Source organism: Mugil cephalus, chromosome 3 (assembly GCF_022458985.1).
Source record: "Mugil cephalus isolate CIBA_MC_2020 chromosome 3, CIBA_Mcephalus_1.1, whole genome shotgun sequence".
Lineage (NCBI taxonomy): Eukaryota > Metazoa > Chordata > Actinopteri > Mugiliformes > Mugilidae > Mugil > Mugil cephalus.
This window is the reverse complement of record NC_061772.1, coordinates 11,028,017-11,047,828: the sequence shown is the minus strand read 5'-3', so window position 1 is coordinate 11,047,828 and position 19,812 is coordinate 11,028,017. Positions and strand designations below refer to the sequence as shown.

Sequence of the window (19,812 nt, the reverse complement as noted above, 5' to 3'; positions counted from 1 at the left end):
AGGTGATCCTTAACAGCTTGGCAGGTAACACCATACACAAAAGTGCTGACTAAAGAAGCTACATTTCACACTCCACTGAGCCTGCACCCACTTGGATCACCTGGTTGCACACAGATATAGTAGACACACATGGAGTTGGTAATTGGGATGTTGAAGCCTATGTCTCCTTTATAGATGTGTGACAAAAAAAAAAAAAAAAAAAATGCTTTTTACACCCTCTCCATGGCATCAATTCTCGAAAATCAAACACTAACACTCCCGTCTCCAATTCAAAGCAACAGAAAGAGGAAGGGAGTCTTTTTTTCCCATCTTTGTTTCTCTTTGCATCCTTTTTGTCTACTTGGGAGGGCTCCAGCATATGTATAAATCTCTCGTACACCTGTCGGCCCTGACGTGTTGGCTCCTCCCGTCGTCGTTAAAGATGAACCAGCCTACGAGTCTGTTCACTGTCTCCGACCTGGAATCATCAAAGTCCTGAGGTGTGGAGTGAAGCCAGACTAAACCGACTGCCCCATCTCAGCAACACAGTTGGTCCCATGTGCCTGTGATGACGATCTTTAAAAAGGTAACACTGGGAAGTTGGATGTCAGTCACACACAGCTTCAATTTTCCTTGGTGTTCAATCTGTCACAAATGTTTAGAAACACTACTAAAGTAAGACGAAGTAACACAGTTAACAGTTTAAATTCAACATGAGACACAAATAATAAAGGATGAACCAGTTTTTCAAAGTAGCTTTTATTGAAAAAAACAGTTCAGTGACCATGACATTTTCAGAAACAAATATTCCTTTCCGTACCTGTTTATTGCAGGACAATACAAAATAGACAGAGAACATTATTTTCAGCTGATCGCAAACAAGTATAATCAAACCGATGTGAACGACGTTTCAGTGTAATTACAATTCAGTGTGTAATTACAAGTGGTTCCATTTTTGCACAACAATAACAGTGAGGAGACAGTGAGGAGCTGAGACACTCCTTTTAAGATGATCAAGACTGACTCCCAAAAGCTGTCAACACCAGCAGCCATGATGTGCATTACATCTCACTACACAGGATCAGAAGGACCGTGTCATTGCTAGCTTAAATAAGATTGCTCTTGCCTGCCTCATTAAATAAAAGTTCATTAAACACAAACTGTAACAAAATACAAAATACAAAAAAAGTAATTCTGAAAGAAACTGAACTACATCAGCGAGTTCTAGTAAACCATGATTGTTTCAGTATGACAGGATTAAAAGCACCATTTAGTTCAACTGGAACTACTCCACAGCGAAGAGTTGATCACCGTGGAAACGTTCAAGTCAGAAATCCACCGCTTTCATGAAGCTGGAATGTTCTGATATTGTTAGTGGTTAGTTCAAAGGGTCTAGTCCAGTTCATCCGGTTGGATTTTATTTTACAGATTAGCTGTATTCATATTTATGAATGAGTCTGACACAGTTTATCTTCTGAAATGAATGCCTAATCTGGATGAACATTAGCTGCAAAATCACATACACAAAGTAAATGTTTGGCTTACATATGTGAAATAATAGTAAAATAATCAGCCTGACCTCACCACAAACTCGGCTTCTACAATTATCATTTTCCAACAGCACGTTTTCAATTATCTGATGTTTTACAGCTTCTGTGACTGGCTAAATATTGGACACTTCTGCAGAATTTGGTCAAGGTTTTATGGTTAATGTAGTTGTTGATCATTTGTGAGCAGACTTGGACTTCTTAGGGGTTTTGGTTCCTCCTTTCTTCTTGGGTGTGTTGAAATCTTTGTCACAAACTTCACACACCCAAAGACCTGAAGACACACAGAACGAATTAAGAACTACAACAGAAACACACAATAATACTGAAGTGTATAAAGAAGACAAACTAACTGTGCTTTTCTCTGTCCCTCATAGTATCTATTGTTGTTTCATGTCTACCAATCAATCCACCCCAGCTCACATGACAAACACTGACCTGTAGGTATGGAGTCCATGCCCACGCAGAATGTGTGGTACCCACGGTCGCACTTGTCACAGAACATCATCTCGTCCTCGTGGTGGGGCTGCTGGCACACCGTGCACGTCTTACACTCCATGCACTGCCAGCGGTACGTCTGGATCACGCGCACCAGCTCCTCGCTCATGTCCAAGCAGGACGGGTGTCCTGGAGGGTAAGAACACAGAGACACGAGCACAGAAGCAGAAGAGTCGAAGACGCACACGTAACCACATAAATACACGACACGTGCACAGACACACAACACCAAGACACAAAAACAGACAGAATGTGAGCGAGCTCATGTACACACGTGAATGCAGTGTCCTGTCGTTCTAGGGCAGCTCACACACACCGCGACACAGCGACATATCCACCAACATGTTATAGTGATATAATTACTGTATTTTCTCTGGCCACCATTAAATATAAAGAGCAAGATGATGTTTCTGACCAACGACAGCGAATGACTGCAGCTACAAAAGTGTGTCCATCTAATTCATTTCAAAAGTAAATTACACCCAATAACTGAACACACACAAGCTTCACTGTCTAGATGTAAACACAACGCTCCGACACACGATGACATGACGTTAGCTGGTGGTTTCGTGGATAGTTGACCGTTTTCTTTAGCTAACTGTACAGATGATTCATTACATAAAAGACTCTAAGCGCAAATAATGTATAGTTTATAATGGTACAATTTTCTTTTTTTTTTTTTAAAGTACAACATACAACAAAACAGGACATTTAAAAAAACAGGAGACTACCCTATAAACCTGAGTTGGTGTGAACTTACCGCTGTTATCACATTGGGAGCAGTGAATGAGAGCCTCTGGTTTGCCTTTCCTGTTGGCCTCTTTACCCTTCTGGCAAATGCCACATATAGCATTGGGAATGACCTTAGGCTGCAAGGGCAGAATAACGCTATAAAAACCAATCACACACTGGTATCCTGTAGTCATGGAAATACAGATGTATACAGTATTTGTTTAAAGCTGGTAGCCTGGTTTTCACGGCTAGTGGAGTCTCTGCACCAAACTTTAACAGTGTAAAAAATACCAAGAGATCAAAATATATCTGAGGGCACGAATACGGGAGAACTGCCGCTGCCCGAAAGCACTTAAAGACAGTAGCAACTGTTTTTGTCCACTCTTATCAAACGGTGGCTGAGCCTCAGATTGTGACACAGAGGGCGTCACATTCGTAATTTCTGTCCCCTCTATGACTTTAGAACGCTTAGTTTGTAAACGCATTAATCCAAAGTTGATACTGAAGTTACCGTTTGGGGACAGAGAAGAAAGAGTAGAGAGGAAAAGAGGATCGGGGACATTTGAATCAGGACACAGGCAAATAGGAAATATTTCCATCTTTAAAATCTTCCCGTATCTGTGCAGGAAGCAACAGAATTGAAAAAGCATTTTTACACTTTTATTACGCTTTTATCACTGAGCAAGAATGCAAACGATTATTATTACTATTATTATTATTATTCTCTTAACTATTACTGGATTATTGCCACTGGCATAAATTAAAAAAAAAATTACAGATCAACAATCAAAGTAGCACCTGACGTCTTCTTGTTATTCATCGGCAAACAAATAACTTCGTACACTCCAATATTTGTTGGAATCCTTGATTAAAATGTCCCTGGTCCCTTGAAGTGAGCAGATCAGACTAATCAGCCAACAAGTACAAAACTATGGGTAAATAAAGGACATGGTCTGGTAATGAAAATCCAAAACTAGAACCAAAGCAGAGGACAAAACTAAGAGCAAGACAGCAGCAGGAGAAGGAAATAAGAAATGGAAGAGCTGGATTCAGTCCTCTGAATTCCTTGTGCCTACATTCAGACATATTCAAGTTTAAAACTGTAAAGTAAGAGGTTTAGTGAACGCTAACATTGTGAACTCATTCCTCATAACTATAGAAATGTATCTGCAGGTACGTGAAACATGTCGCGTCTAAAGCTTAGCCCAGTGAATGCACTTAAAATGTTTCTTCTGTGAAGTCATCCAGTCATGAGGCTGAATCCAACTAGTTTGAATACATTTTATTCTAAATTAACTGAATTTGGACAATAAATAGTGTATAGCATGCACATAAAAGAAAAAGAAAAAACTCTTTCGGCATCATTGCTTTTATATAATGTGGCAAGAAGTCTTTCCGATGGCATCTTATTGCTCTTAACATTAATACAGGAATGAAGAGTAAGTAATAGTTTTATAGTCGCGCTCGCTTGTGGAACCGAGCTCTACAAACACAGTCCTATAAATATCAGACGTCCTCATACTCAGAGTCTAAATGATGACACCAGACTGTTAGAGGTACGAAAGGCTGTCTAGCTCCAGCTTCTCATGTCATGTTTCTGGTGCAATATACATGTACTTATCATATATATTATGTGAACAACACTAATGCTGTAGAGGAACTCGTCATAATCCCAACTTTGCTGTTCACAATTAGTTTTTATTCATGTTTGTGTAACACCACACTACTCAAACGCCTTATGGAGCTTTGACCAGTATCTGCTGCATGTCCTGTAGATGGCAGCCAAACTAGAGCTGTGACGTGTTAATCAGCCACATGTGGTGTCGGGGAAGTATTAAAAAAATCATCAAAATTTTAACTGGGATTTTCTGAAAATGCGAAAATAAATGACAAATCTACCACTGACAGGAGACTGTTTCAACTCTACACTGTCACAAGCGTTTTTAATTTGGCCAATTCACCAAGAGTAAAAATTTCTATATACTGCATTTATTTATTTATTTTTCAAATATAGAAATCTGCATCGTTTTGTATTGATCACAAACTGATACAGTACAGGGGGAGGTATAATGGAACTGACTAACTCTAGTGAAGTCTGTCTGCCATGCTACGTTTGCAGGCTCAAAAGAATATGGAAAATCATCAGATAAATAAAGGTAATGAAGGTGAATTAAAAGTTAAGTTAAATCAAACTTAAATACACTGAAACCGGTAACAGTTTAACAGACACTTTAAGAGGACCATGCCCACACCACAAAGCTGAGCTGAGCTCAACTGCATTTACTCAGGTCCATTATATTCTCTGCAGAGATAATATATCAGGAATTTAAATAATTTATTTAAACGGTTAGAAACCTTCTTATGCAAGGTTGTTGAAAAGTAAACTAAAATCAGAAAGTGCACAGTGGGGTGTAGTGAACAGGTGTTATCAGTGTCTTGAACATTTAGACAGAATTCAACGAGTAGCAAAGATGATCCAACACTGGGTTTTGGAGAAAGGTGAGGTTATATCGTGGCTCGTCCGGCTCAGACAGTCAGCACACGGACTATTTCTAGCTCAGCTCAGCCACAGTGTGAACAAGGTCTGCAAGTCCTCATCACTCCAAACGACATTATCGGGACAGGTAATGCCCATGTCAAACAGCTGTCTGATACTTATTAACATATTAACAGTACATCACATGGTGTATGAACAAACATGTTATTTTTACTAATACACACTTAAAACATAAGGGTTAAGTGCCTCCTACACTTCAGATAGAAATGTTAGAATTCTCTAGTGTTAACATCAACTACGTTTTAAAAGCAACCACACACTGTATGTGGTTTATATTTTCTGTAATAGAGTAACAAAAAGAATTTTCTTTTCAAAGAGAAAAAAGAAAACTAGCAGCCAAAACATCCACTTACTTGTCTTGGAAGTATCTTTTTTGACAAGTGAGGACAGACAAGAGGTATATTGAAGACAATCAAGGAAAAACTTTTAAAGTTCAAATTTGTCTTCGCTGAAAAAACAAAAAAAAAGTGAAAGTGCAGTGAAAAAGAAACAAGTGAACTGTTCCTTTAAAAGGTTCTTATTGCTCACAGTCTGTACAAAGAGGGGGGAGAAAAAAAGCCACGTGGGAATCATAAAAACAAAAACTGTAGACGGGACCCCCAGTGTGTGTCTGCGTGTGTGTGTCTGTGTGGAGCAGGTTGTCCCAGCTGAAAAAGCTGGCAAACTGTAGAAGCCGGAGAACAAAGTGAAGAAAGCTAGGGAGGGGTGGCGGGATGGATGGAGTAAGGGAGTGGTAGTAGTAGAAAGAGGAGGAGGTGTAGAAAAGTGCTGCTGCTGTTGTTGGAGAAGAGTTCAGGTGGTTTTGTCCTCTACCTTGTACCCTGGGGTGGCTTTGTGGGAGGCAGAATGACGAGGGTTGCCGTCTTTGCCCGTTGACATCCTGTCTTTGGCCTTGGATTTGTGGCCCTGTCCACCTCCTCCCTCCTGGCTTTCCACATCTGATGTGTTGCCTGAAGAGCTGTCCTGCAGAATAACAGAAGAGGGTGGAGGACAGATGGTATAACACTGATGTTCAAGAATCTGTCACACAGACACTAGATTTACTGTGCAGTTGACATCCATTACAAATATGCATCATTATCCTGGATGGATGATTCAGACACAGCCCAGCTTAATGTCTTACAGATGAGTTCTTGTTCTTCTTGTCTTCCTTGCCATCCTCTGCATCGTCTGAGTCAGGCTCAGAGTCCAGTGCAGGGAGCTCTGGATCCAGTGGAGGCTCAAACAGAGCTGTGTTCAGCGGCAAGTATCGCAGCTCGTTGGGAGAGTACCTGTCACAAACATTGTGAAGATGCATCACATAATCAGCTCACCGAGAAAAATGTAACTATAGATTTTTAACTGACCTAACCTGAAAAAAATGTAAATAAAATGCTGTATTTTAGAGTGTAATGTACCTTTTGTAGTAGTCCTGGAACTGTCCTGGTATGAGAGCCACAGGGTAAGGCCCTGTTTGGGTTAGCTCTGGAGCCAGTACCTTGAACCTACCCTGAGGCACCTGGATAATCTGGACAACAAACGCAACGCATGTCAAACTCTCTGAAATCAATTAAATTCAGAGCCAACCGTGCATCAGTGTCTCTTTACAGAATCTCTGGAGTAGAACAATGAAATGTCTGTCAATTCAAGTCGGACTCACGTGTGTCTGGAGGTCAAAGTAAGCGCGCCTCTCTTCCATACGTTCCCTGTTGAAGTTACTGTTGAACTCCGCAGCTTTTTTTGCTGCTTTCTTAATGTACTCAGGGACCTTGCTGGCCTCCACCTTTTGAGGGTTCTGCTGCTGCATTTGCTACGAATAAAAATCAAATAATATAAACATATACATGTACACAGAATATTTCTTAAACATCAGCTCCAAGTTCTATACGATACTTCTCCACTATTTGTGTACTTACAGAATACTCCTTTGCTATTCTCTGCCGCTCCCTCTCCTGCAGTATGACTGAATACTCTGAGTGTTTGGTGGGATACTCCTTTATCATCAGGTCTATCACCTCATCACTCCGCAGAGCAGTCAGACCTGGAGACAAACCAAAGTATTCAGTGTGTGCATCATGTGAACAAGGTACCTTGCTAGCAATGTTGAGTACATGTGTGATTGTTGGGATCTTTTCTACCCAGAGTGCACTGTGTTTCAGTGATGACGTTCTGTTCACGAAGGTAGAGCTTCTCTTTGTGGGACAAGTCTCTCCTCTCCATGTCTACAGAGAGATAACAGAGTAAAAACACACGACCGATGTTACAGCAGACAAAACACGCTTACAGAGCTAAAGCCTGTGTTAATAAAACCACTGCTTATGTACAGATACTGAAATATCGCTGTTCAATACATTAACCAAAGGCAGAATTTAATTTCTACAATACGATGCAATACAGCTGAATATTTAAGTCTACATCATCTCCACTACAAAATATAATAAACAGTTAAAGAGACAGAGCATTATCAATTTACTCCAGTTCTTACCAGGATACTTCCTCTTGAATGATGTGACTCCCAAATACTCGCTAACCTGCTCCTGCAGCATGTAGTACTCTCCTGTGTCATCTGGGGGCCACTTGTACTCTGTCAGGTTTTCAGCAGGAAAATATGTGGGACTGGAAGGGAAGGTGGAAACAATAAAAAAATTAAAAACAATAAAAACAATCATGGGCAGTTAGGAGAGCTTGGCAGCTGAAGTTGTAAAGTTTCACTAAATACATAGAAATTGTGTTTAAAGGGTACAGTAAATGAAAAACATATAACATAAAAAAAAACATTTAATGATATGAATAAACATGAATGAATGATACAATGATAACGCAGTGCCAGCCTACCCAAGGTCTTGACTGGAGGTGTCACAGCTTCGAGAGCTGTCCCCTGAACCCATTCTCCTTCTCTTCGGAGGCTGGCTGCCATCATTGGACTCTTCTTCTATTACATCCTCCTACAAAGGAAAAAAACAAAAAACATTTAAACCAAAACACAGAAAACTAACATAATGTGATATTGGCAAACACACAATGCTTTGACTTTATACCAGAAACTTTTTATGATTTTTGTCAGATCATTATCTACACTGAAAATCAAGACATTTTAAAACTGTCTTGCGTCAAATCTTAGCTTTGTGAATATTCACTAATACTATTCAGAATTAGTTTGAAATAACTAAGAGCTGCTGATTTAACTGTGTTTTCATTTTCATTACATCCTATACAATGTTGAACTACAACTTGCAAGTAGATGGGAAGCGAGAAAAGGAAGAATTTGGAATTAAAAACAGCCACAAAACTGAACATAAAGCAAAACTCTCAAAAAGTCAAGTATATAGATCCAGCTCCTTCCCCTAAATGTAACACGCGATTGTGTTAATGTACATTTACGGATCGATTTAATCCAGTTAATGTATCAACACTAAAATCACCTCAGTAACTTCCATCACATATATGTACTGGAGGGAATTTTAACTTATATATTAAGTTACTGTAGTGGGTGAAGATTTTATTTCCACACATTAATTATGAAATTCTTTTGACCATCGTTGAGTATAATTATAATGACTTATCAACAGAGTGTCGCCTGTGATTGTGAAAGTTTGCAACGTAACAAAACAAAACAGTTTTTATACACAGCTGGGGAAGAAAACGCAGTGACAGAGAGGGCCAAGACACCCGTAAAAGAGCATTATACTATTTAATGTCACGCTCCCTCCTTTTTTTTTTAAAGAAAAAGGAAATGGTACTGTCTGTAAAAACACCAGGGACCTGGAGGAGGAACGAGCTAATGATCCGTTTACACTACCCGTGAAAACAAAGGAGCGATGCTACTGTGGCTATCAAGTGTCAATCAATGGACGGAGATGGCCGTTGGCTAGTCTGCTAGCAGTTAGCTGAGCAAGCAACCACGTAGCGTCCATATACCAAGGCTAATGAGACTTGTTCGCGATTTTAGGCAGTGCAAGTGTCACCTTTATGGATTGTGCTCCCGGAGTAGCGGGGTTGCTATCGCACGGCGGTCTGACGGGGAGCACAGCAGCCATATTCAGCTCCAGAAGCTAACTCTCATTAGCCGTGCGTCTGTTTCTTTTTCTTCTTCTGTTGAACCGAACTGTGTCGGTTACTGCCGGACGTTTAGGAGACATGGCCGACACCTGGTGGACTGGAGTCATGGTTGGGAAAATATCTACGTCTATGTCTTAATTAATTGATATTGCAATTTTATACACAACAGTCTAAACGTATGGAAATTCAAGCGTTGATTTAAAGTTAAGTGTACGTGTCAAATTTGAATGAAAACTCTGCTCTGAACGAATAGACGGAGCTACTAGATCCATCACTTGGGGAGACTACTTGAGGAGACCTCAAAGATCTTTTGTCATTTACGCAAACTCTATTCCTGTAGAGCAACTAAGGCACGGGACACTCCAAATAATTTACAAAGTGCGTATTTCTGTTTTCTGTGAAACGTGAAAACATAGCGTGAACGTCTTAAACAGCGCCACCCCGCGGCAGCCTCTGTGCATTACAACGACTGGGATCACGGGCGACTCTTATTTTGAAACAAACCACATACGGGAAGTCGGAGGGGAAAATCAGCTGGGATCCGCGGAAATCGTCCACAGGACTATTTTCGTTTACTTAGCTAGCTCTCCATCTGTTAACTTCTCTTTCTCCCTCCCTTCATCCGTGCTGTCAAACCGCCACCCCGGTGATGTCGGAGTCATACGGTAAGGAGGCAGCTTGTGCCCAGTGGGCACTGTTAACATCTCCCTGGAGCCACAGAGATGGGATGAGGCAGGTGTGCCGAGTAGAGAGGGGTTTTTCCTCATCGTAAACAGATAGCTGGTAGGCTAACAGAGCCGTCGATGGCCCTTAAAAGAGCGATGTCAGCGTAAGGAAATACACGCAGGTTGTACAGCAGAGTTTATCGTAGCCCTCCACGCGAAATGTATCGAGTTCACAAGATTACAAACGTAACTGAGGTTGGAGGAAAAGACAGGAAGCTGACAGCTGGTTTCAGGGCTGGGTGTGATGGAGCTGATATGAATGTCTGACCGGGCTGTGTAACCCGGAATGACCAATAACACACATCTGTGAAGCACTGCTGCTCTGGTTTACACATTTTTGCATTAAAACAATGATACGTCATACGCTATACTGCAAGGGATTTATTGGTGGCGCGATTACATATAGTTCTATGAATATTAAATATTTTTTTTGACTTTTAAAGGCTGTTTACAACCAAGCTATGTTGTGTTTTTGCTGTATTTTATGATGTTGCAGATTTATGAGGACAGAGACACCCACTAACCATAAATCAAGTGCTATTTATAGTTTAAAATAAACATTCATACAGGAAGTAGAAAAGCCTTTAAATATGCATGATATAACAAAATTTCAAGATATCATCGCTGTGGTGCTTTTAAGAAGAACAGATAGATAGATAGATAGATAGATAGATAGATAGATAGATAGATAGATAGATAGATAGATGTTGTGTTGCATGCATTTTCACTTTTGTCTGTGCTTCCTCCTCAGATTTCCTGTTTAAATTCCTGGTGATTGGGAACGCTGGAACAGGCAAATCCTGTCTGCTGCACCAGTTCATAGAGAAGAAATGTAAATCAGAAACACCCAGCATGCACGCCCCGCTCACTGTTTGTCTGACTTCTAGTGCAACTACATGGCTACGAGAATAATAGCAATAATCTCCTATAAATCTTCATTTGTATGGCACTTTTCCAACAAACATTACAAAGTGCTTCACGAAAACATAAGAATATGCAATTTTAAATACAAGCAAACGTAAAACAAAGTTGATAAAATAAGTAGAACTGGACGAATGAATCCTTGGACAAAAGGGAGAATCATGGTTTAGTAATTAACACTGCACAGCAAACTGTTAATTAAAACTGAATGAATTAATTAGTCACAGGAAACTGTAAATGAGTTAAAAACAGTGTTAATTAATAGTCAACACTTATTAGCGTGTTTTTTTTCTTTAAGTGTAATATCTCTAGAAATGTGTTATGGCTGGATAGTCATACATATTATCTTGTACAGTGTATTCTCATTACTGTGCCTTCCACTTTTTAATGACGCATTTTTAATGATGCATGATTCCGTATTTCATTTTCATTTCCAGTTAAGGATGAGTCCAACCACACGATCGGAGTGGAGTTTGGCTCCAAGATCATCAGTGTGGTCAACAAAATGGTCAAACTGCAGATCTGGGACACGGCAGGACAAGAAAGGTTCAGGTAGGCAGGGACAGATCCCAACATAAACACACAGCTTCACTGAGCAGCGCACAGGTTTAGTCCTTCAGCCTTAACATATTTTAGACTGTGTGTGCACATATGCAAATTGGCTGTTGCATAATCAAACAGTGACCTGCCCTGCAGGAAGGGAGCTATAATCAGGAAGAAAATGAGTGAAAGTTAGATAAACTTTTCACGCAGCAGACATTTTCACTTCATTAGATGTATTTGCTGCCTTGGATTGTTGTGACTGCTGTAACAGAGATGTCACTAATTTCATTTGTTCCAGTTTCTACTAGAACAAGATTTTTTCTTTTTATAAAGGCAGCTATGATTAAAAAAAATAAAAGTGTTTATCACATAGGATGTATTTGTATTGACATGTGTGTGTGTTTGTGTCAGGTCTGTGACGAGGAGTTACTACAGAGGAGCAGCAGGAGCCCTGCTGGTCTACGATATCACCAGGTATCACAGGACATGACTGAATCAGGTCCTTAGACAAGATCCCATTTTCTGTCCAGCTTCCAATCCGTTTCTTCCTTCTCTTTATTCCTCTCCTCGCTGCAGTCGAGAGACATACAACGCTCTGACCACATGGTTGAGTGATGCCAGGATGCTGGCCAGTCAAAACATTGTCATCATCCTGTGCGGGAACAAGAAGGACCTGGACGCTGACAGAGAGGTCACGTTCTTGGAGGCATCTCGCTTCGCTCAGGAGAACGGTACGAGCAACAGTTCAGGGATTCATTCTTCACCACAAACTTCTAATAACATCTGTTTTTATCAGAAGGATATCACCTATTTTTGTCTTTAGTGCTTAAATTCCTGAAACAACTGTAATTTACTTGTGTTTGGTCTTGTGCTGCTCGTTGTACATTGTGTTGACTACAAAGGAATGAAACACTATACGCAGACACTGCAGCTGCACCTTTCAACACTTTTGTGTGTGTGTGTGTCTGTCAGAGCTGATGTTCCTGGAGACCAGCGCTCTAACAGGGGAGAACGTTGAAGAGGCTTTTGTCCAGTGTGCACGGAAAATCCTCAACAAGATAGAGTCAGGTAGGATCTGTGGTCGTCGCCCAGACCCGTAACCATTAGTTCTAAATCCCCTCTTAACAGGATCAACTAGCAGGTGTGTGGCTCCACACAACACAAGCACAGAAGTCGGTTGTTGTCATACACAGGCGCTCTTGTGGCCAGGACGTGGCATGCTGAGGTTCCTTTGTGTTGGCCGGTTAGCTCAGTTGGTTAGAGCGTGGTGCTAATAATGCCAAGGTCGCGGGTTCGATCCCCTTATGGGCCAATAGTTATCTCTCACCTATTGTTATCGCCTACATTGGTCTTTGTTCTTAAAACTGGTACAGTTTGAGTAGGAGCTGCTTTAACGAAAAGTCATTTCCCCCCAGGATCAATAAAGTCATTCTGATGTACACCAATCAGCCATAACAATAAAACCGCTATCTCGAACATTGTTGAACCATTTTCGCAGATGCTAGCAACACAGCCCTTTACACTGATCAGCCACAACATTAAAACCTTTTTGGACCTGGCATTTAGATATGATCTTAAATATGAACTACCTACACCAGACCAAGGGTTAGGACTCAAAAAACATCCCAAACTGATCAAGTATTTGTAGGATTATCCACAGAGACCTCTCCCTTTAAACCATAGGACCCTGAGGCCCCCACTAACAACATCCTGTTGCCAGACACCACACCACGCCCTCAGCCTTTGTTTTTAAAACTATCAGGAATCTTGAAGGCCTAAAGTTCAGAAAAAAAAAATTTCAGTCTTTTTTTTTTCTTGTGCCTCTCTTTCAGGAGAGCTGGATCCAGAGAGGATGGGCTCAGGGATCCAATATGGCGACGCTGCGTTACGACAGCTCCGTTCTCCTCGCCGTGCTCAGCCGCAGGGCACCCAAGAGTGCGGCTGCTAGTGTTCGGGTCCTTTAACAAAGACAGACAAGGTGAATGAGCCAGACTGTGCCCATTATACAACGATGAAATTTGGCTTCCATGCAAAAAAAATAAATAAAAAATGAGGATACTGGAGATGTGGCCAAGCAGTTCTTTACAAGCTGTCTGGAGCAGATTAAAATTCTGCTCATTGCTCTCGACTCTCAGTCGCTCTTTGACTCGACTGTCACTTGTCTGATGATTCACAAACCTCTGCAGACTGAATTCAGATTGAGAGCAGAGGGGTTTTTGAGGACATTTTTAGCTTCGTCTGCTTTATTTCTGATCCAAACATCAATAAATATGAAAGGACTGTGGTTATTCAAGAAGAATTTTAGGTTGGGAATCATTAATCGGTGAGCTGATATTTGATTATATTTATTGTTTTCATCAACATATCACGCGAAAGGAGCAGAACCAGTGATTCGTAGTCTGCTTCTTAATACTGTGTGACTTCTCCTGCTTTGACTGTGGCTCCTAGTTCTTCCTGAATCTGGTCAGTTAAATCCACAGATAAATCCACACCTGGAACAAAGATGTTTGTTCCAGGTGTGGATTTATCTCGTTTGTGGTTGATGAATGTGGTTATTGTGATGAAGTAACGTTTTGGTCTGTTTGAGCGCTTGTCGATGATGTACCTTTGATTCCTCTTTGATCTTTTACTCGTGTGCGTGTTGCAGGCAGGTTTGTGAAGACCAGGAGGAGGAGAACAGCCATGGGAGACCCACCGACGTTGGGTGCTGGTTGCGATGCTGGTGACTCCTCCCTGACCTTTTTGATCTTCGACCTTTGCACGGACCCTCCAGAACCTTCGTTGCCATGGCTGCACCTGGAAAGACTTCCCAGCCACGCCCCCAACCCCACCCTCTCAGAACTCTGAAGCTCTCCAAGGTAACCAGAGACCGCCCACCCTCCAACAATCTGCTCCTCTATTGGACCAAGCTGTCCCCAGCCCTCCAACCAGGACGGGAGTTACTGACATAGCCGCGTCTCCGACCTCTCTGCTTCACACGGCGAACTCATTTCTAGCTTCTAGCCTTGTAGGAATACTCTACATGTTGCTTTACGTGTTTTAAAAAAAAAAGAAAAAAAAATTAATTAGTTGACTTTGTGTGGCTTGAATTTCAGAGCGAACCACATAAACCCTTATTATAGGCGAAGTTAACTTGTTCCGGTTTGATACTTACTAACGTCCCCAAACACTTGAACTATTCCTTTAAACACATACTCACTTAAGACGCTCTCCTTCTATCGTAGGTCTCTTTCTCCACCCACCTACTGTGACTACCCGTCTTAAACACGCCACTAACCATCTTCTGACTACCTTATATGCTCGTCCCACTCTCTCCCAGTTAAGTGCTCCGTGGCGGTGCAGCCACCGGACCGCGCACTACGCTCTCACCCTCCTTTCTTGCATCGTTTACACCCGCCGTCTCTCTCCCCCACAGCATCTTGCAGACTGTACAGTGGTTCTGTATATAAAAACTGACGCATGTTTTCTCGAACAGAATATCAGAGTATTTCATTTTGAAGAAATATTATATGTATATGAAAATACTAGATATCATATTCAGCGTTTGTTTCATGCTCCACTGTATTATTATTAATATTATTATTGTTGTTGTTGTGTCGAGCTACAATACACTGGCAACTTGTAAGCAGTATAGATCGGAAGTGCTCTTTGCAGGAGGTATTAGTGTTTGTGAAAGGGTTGCGGAAGAAAAAGTGCTGGTTTGGCAGATTTAATAAAACTGCTTGAGTTTTCTCTGAGCAGACACTGGGCTTTCTGTCAGCTTACTGAAATCCTTTGTGTGAACGCTAACGTGCCGTCTTTTAATTCACCGTGGCACTTCAGCATCACGTTAAAAATGGTGGTGGAACACACAACATTCTTTTATCAAGGACTCCATTCATGACAAATTGGTCGATGCGTCTCACTTTTAAATGTTGCCTGTTTACACGACCGAGTGCAGCCAGCTGTGGGGTCAAACTAACGGGAAGTGCTACGACGCTCTCTGACCTGTGCTGTATCTATGTTTTAAACTTTGGAACAGTGAGCGCGAGGGCGCGTGTTTTGCGTTGGTACATTCAAGCATTGCAGCATGTCATAGACAATTTCAGTTGTTTTTAACCTTCAAATTTAGACGCTGAAATTAGGCACTCTTCAGACAGTAGTAATATTTCACGAGTGTTTGGCGTCTGACGGTGGCTTCAGCTGCTCCACGTTGTCTTGTGTTAATGTCATCAGGTCCTTGTTTATATTTCTGTATGTCTGTTTTTCTCTCGACATTCTGGATATCATAGATTTTTAATTTATTGTGTATGATAAAAGCATATGTTTTTAAAATAAAAAAAACACTGCAAATCCTGCAACGTCTTTGAATTTGTTCTCGAGCTAAAGAGAAATAAAACTATTTTCAAGCATTTTTGTTTTTAAACCGTTGGAGTCACACACATGAGATAAAATGTAACTATGTACAGTTCAAAATGTTTTGCAATGACACACATTGAAATAGTCGTCTGTTGTGTTACTGCGTTAGATTCAGGTCTTGAGAATAATGCGTCATTTGCAAGCAGAAAGATGGAAAGGTGATTTATTTGTGGTTTGACACAAGCTTTGTGTCAAACCATTTAATCCCAACTGCTGTCTTCTACATCAATTCATAATGTACATACAGTTTGATAAAAATGCAGAGAATTGAGTTTTACAGTATAGAAAATGTATCTTTTTCCATTCAGAAGCATATAGGCATCATTAAATAAATCTCTTTTTCATTGAAGGCAGTAATATTACACTTCTGTTGACTTATTTGTTGTAAAAAATCTATTTTTCTGCTTTGTTAATGCTCAAGATAATTCGGAAAGACACATCTTGTCAGTTTAAAAAAGATGACGTGATACATATTTCCTTACCAGAATTAACTTAATTAATGCTTCTACAGTAGAAACAGAAGCTCCACTATAAAGTTTGGTTTCATTACCAAAGTCATAAACAACTCAATTATGACTGAATTAACTGTCCTGTCCCACTCCTGTTTTCTGAGATTGTCAAAGATCACCACACATAAAATAAAACAAAACAAACAAACAAACAAAAAACCTATGCTGGCTCAAATGCAGTTTTTAAATTTTCATAATATTGCACTAAACTATACAGCACTGTAACGTAATACCACTGAAAACGAATCACTGAAAAAAAAAAGTGTAATACTGAACTCAAAGTTGAAAAACATGTTAAATATAAATGTAAAGCACAGGATTCCTACACTCTCGTCTTTTTCCTTCTGTAAAATATTCACACCAATAACAATAGTTTACAAAAAAGGGGGGTTTATGGCACAGTGAGGATCCTAGTAGTGGGATCTGTGCAAGAGAATTTAAATATTGTCTGATGTTTAATACACTCAAAAAAACAAATTACCTCTATCCCTGATTTCAAAGTGCTGCTGGATTTGGTCACAACTGAACAGTAAATTAGCAACATGTGCTAAACATTTCTAACTAGAGGTCATTTAGGCGTCAACTTATTGTTACATTTCTACCTCTGGCTCTGAAGCCTATTCATAAACAATACATAGGAAGAATTTTTGGCCCCAACGATCAAAACTGTAATAAGAATCTAAATCATGTGTCTCTTTTTCAATATCACATTTTCTTTCTGATAAGAATGACCACAGGCTGCGTAACATAAACACTGTGGCTTTCAAATACCATGTTAGCACCAGGTTGATTGAATCCCAACATTTCTGCTGATTAGAAAACCTTTTTTAGTCGACAACACGTCAAATGTTCATGAGCCCGTGAGGAAATGCAACTGCCACAACACAACAGGTGTGAGTTTTACTGTCAGCACAGAGTGATTCGCTATCTAAAGCCTCGATCAATCTATCGAGCGGTACACAAACACGAAAGTTCACACCAGTGAATCACTAAAAGATTAGCCTATAAAACCATTTAACACGCGGTATTTATGAGTATATGAGGGTCAATATTTGTTCCCAGCAGAAGAAATGAAAACAACAAACCATTACTGTACATCATGAGCCACATAGATGAGCACATTTTGTTGAAATACAAACAATGTGTTTGATTGTTTGTTCATTTATCCAGATTTGCTGCCATGAGGCTTCATTACAGCTGTGAGTCCGTTGTGGTTTGATATTCCTGTATAAAAAACATCTACAGCTGGGTGTGTTTAAAGGGACTCCATCAAAATATGGCTGTCAGACACACTGTGGCCACTTAACGCTCATTTAAACATCTGTACTTGACAGATGTGTTCATTTACTACAAAAGACTGCCTCCTCCCACGTCAAGTGTTTTGTATTGTACTGTACACCTTAAAATTGAGTGATATATAAAAACCTGACAGTCCGCATCTCGGGGAGTAAGCCACATAGTGAATTCAAGGTTTTATCCATTTGAATCCTGAATGTGAGAGTGGTGTACATTTAGGAGACTCTGTGTCCATTCATGCGCGTGTTTGAACACACTGTAGGTGTTTAAACATCTGCGATGAGAGGCAGTAATGGCTTCATTTCTGCATTGTCGTCATTCTGGTGTATCTGTTTTTGTTGTGCGCTCCTGTTATCGGGAACGAGCAGAGAAGCAGCGCATATACTCAGTGAGCCAGGGGTTGAACTCTGGCTGAACCACAGTTCTGGCCTTATCCACCTCAGCGGACTTGGTCCTCCGGCGCGCGGTTCGCTGGGTCTGGATCTGTCGCTCCACCTCCCGCCTGGTCTTAGCGCGCAGGGCCGACTCGTGGATCTACAGGGATTTAAAGGACGACATTCAAGTTGTCCGGATACTCCTGTGTCTACAGATCTACAGAACGAAAGATTACCTCATTAGTCGACGCCACAGGGCCGACATTGTGCGTCTTCCTGCTTGCGATGTTCGCATCCTTCTCCCCTGAGCCGTACAGAGCAAAAGGGTGTCTGCCCTCCTTCATGTCCTCCTTGGGCTGTCGTGATGGGGCAGGCCTGACCCGCTGGGAGCGCCATGCTTGACTTCTGGATTTGGGGGGTTTACTCGACGGTGGTCGTGATCCTGCAGGGACTTTCTCTACAAATAAAAAATACAAAGGGGTCGAATCGGTAAAGACAAGATTGGAAGGAGGGATAAAAAGCCATTCATCAGAAAGCATCTAGAGTAATTATGTTTTTTATTACTGTCCAAATACACAAATACAGGCAATTTAGCGCAACTTCAGGGCTGACATATGTCAGGTGCACACTATATTTTAACTAGATTTCTACTCTGAATCACCTTGGTCTCCTCTGTGTCTACCACCTCTACTGCCGGCTCTCTGCTCCTCTCCCTCCTCCTGTTGTACGCTAGCCTCCCCGGCCCCATCAGGCTGAGAGACTGAAAAATGAACAGCATCATACATATGATACAGTAGAGGGCCATGCATGCATCTCAAAGTACTTTACAGTCCTTTTTTTATCACTCATAGTTACCTTGGACTGCAGCTTGTTCAGCAGAGACATCCTCCTCCTGCTCCTCCTGAAGAGGAAGCCTGGGTACAGGCCCTGAGCCCCTGGTCTGCGGCTGTCTGTCCGTCCTGGCCCCCTCCGCCTCATTGCTGCCCTCGGCCCCTACCTGGTTCTTGCTGGGAGGAGTGGGGCTCCTTCCCCCGGAGTCCGAATCACTGTCGGAGCCGCTCCAGAACCAGGGGTTGTGTGTGTGCTCCAGCAGTCTGCGGGTCAGCCTGTACTTGAGCATCTCCTCGTAACATTTAGCGTAAGTGTCCCATTTGGGATCCTTGAATTTCTTCATGTACTCCGAGCGGATCCTCTTCGTCACCATCTTCTCGATCGAGAGGGTCTTTGAGCTGAAGTCAGAAACCAAAAAAAAAAAAAAAAAAACTATGAATAACGGTTTATGAATTATCTACGGTGTCGTAGACAGCGTCACAAGCGTAAACAACGCAGCCACGCAGCCCCTTGTTTGGAAACACCGCCAGACATTTAAACCATAACGTGGAGGCGCTGAAGCCAATAGCAGAGCAGAGAAAGACGCCCCCTCCTCCTCATGAGGAACCCGCCTACTCGTACCTCCTACCCGGGGTTAGGTCGCCATTTAAGTCCGGAGGGGGAAAAAAAGAATAAAAATACATTTTCTCGTGGAAATTTAAACATTCGCCGTGTGCTCTTTAATCTAACTCGGTGTGTTTCCCTGTAAAACCACGGCATAGCCGGACACCTGGAGCAATCGTTACAACGTCAGCTGGAGAAATTTCCTGAACGCGATGACGTAACTACGTCCTCGTCCTCTGATTGGCTGTGACTATCTGAACC

The 19,812-nt window shown here is 41.4% G+C and overlaps 3 protein-coding genes and 1 non-coding gene across 4 annotated transcripts; 2 read left to right on the top strand and 2 right to left on the bottom strand.

Annotated features, from left to right (window-relative positions):
• Nucleotides 1-719: 719 nt before the first annotated feature.
• Nucleotides 720-9,429, bottom strand: phf10 (PHD finger protein 10). Its single transcript, XM_047580135.1, has 12 exons — nt 9,258-9,429; nt 8,128-8,237; nt 7,778-7,908; nt 7,431-7,514; nt 7,209-7,333; nt 6,953-7,102; nt 6,711-6,820; nt 6,437-6,584; nt 6,127-6,276; nt 2,785-2,893; nt 1,965-2,153; nt 720-1,800 (listed from the first exon to the last, which is right to left on the bottom strand). Exons 1-12 carry the CDS (start codon nt 9,327-9,329, stop codon nt 1,703-1,705), a joined length of 1,476 nt encoding a protein of 491 aa, XP_047436091.1. The 5' UTR covers nt 9,330-9,429; the 3' UTR covers nt 720-1,702.
• Nucleotides 9,430-9,824: 395 nt separating this feature from the next.
• On the top strand, nt 9,825-15,877 carry rab4a (RAB4a, member RAS oncogene family). Its single transcript, XM_047580134.1, has 8 exons — nt 9,825-10,016; nt 10,828-10,908; nt 11,435-11,549; nt 11,952-12,014; nt 12,117-12,271; nt 12,513-12,608; nt 13,373-13,518; nt 14,188-15,877. The coding sequence occupies exons 1-7, from the start codon at nt 10,001-10,003 to the stop codon at nt 13,486-13,488; spliced, it is 642 nt and encodes a 213-aa protein (XP_047436090.1). The 5' UTR covers nt 9,825-10,000; the 3' UTR covers nt 13,489-13,518; nt 14,188-15,877.
• Nucleotides 12,779-12,852, top strand: trnai-aau. The gene has a single exon. It is a non-coding gene; the product is annotated as a tRNA-Ile (tRNA).
• Nucleotides 15,878-16,877: 1,000 nt separating the features above from the next.
• On the bottom strand, nt 16,878-19,646 carry ccsapb (centriole, cilia and spindle-associated protein b). Its single transcript, XM_047579826.1, has 5 exons — nt 19,570-19,646; nt 18,973-19,346; nt 18,779-18,877; nt 18,354-18,574; nt 16,878-18,277 (listed from the first exon to the last, which is right to left on the bottom strand). The coding sequence occupies exons 1-5, from the start codon at nt 19,629-19,631 to the stop codon at nt 18,095-18,097; spliced, it is 939 nt and encodes a 312-aa protein (XP_047435782.1). The 5' UTR covers nt 19,632-19,646; the 3' UTR covers nt 16,878-18,094.
• Between the last annotated feature and the right edge of the window lie 166 nt (nt 19,647-19,812).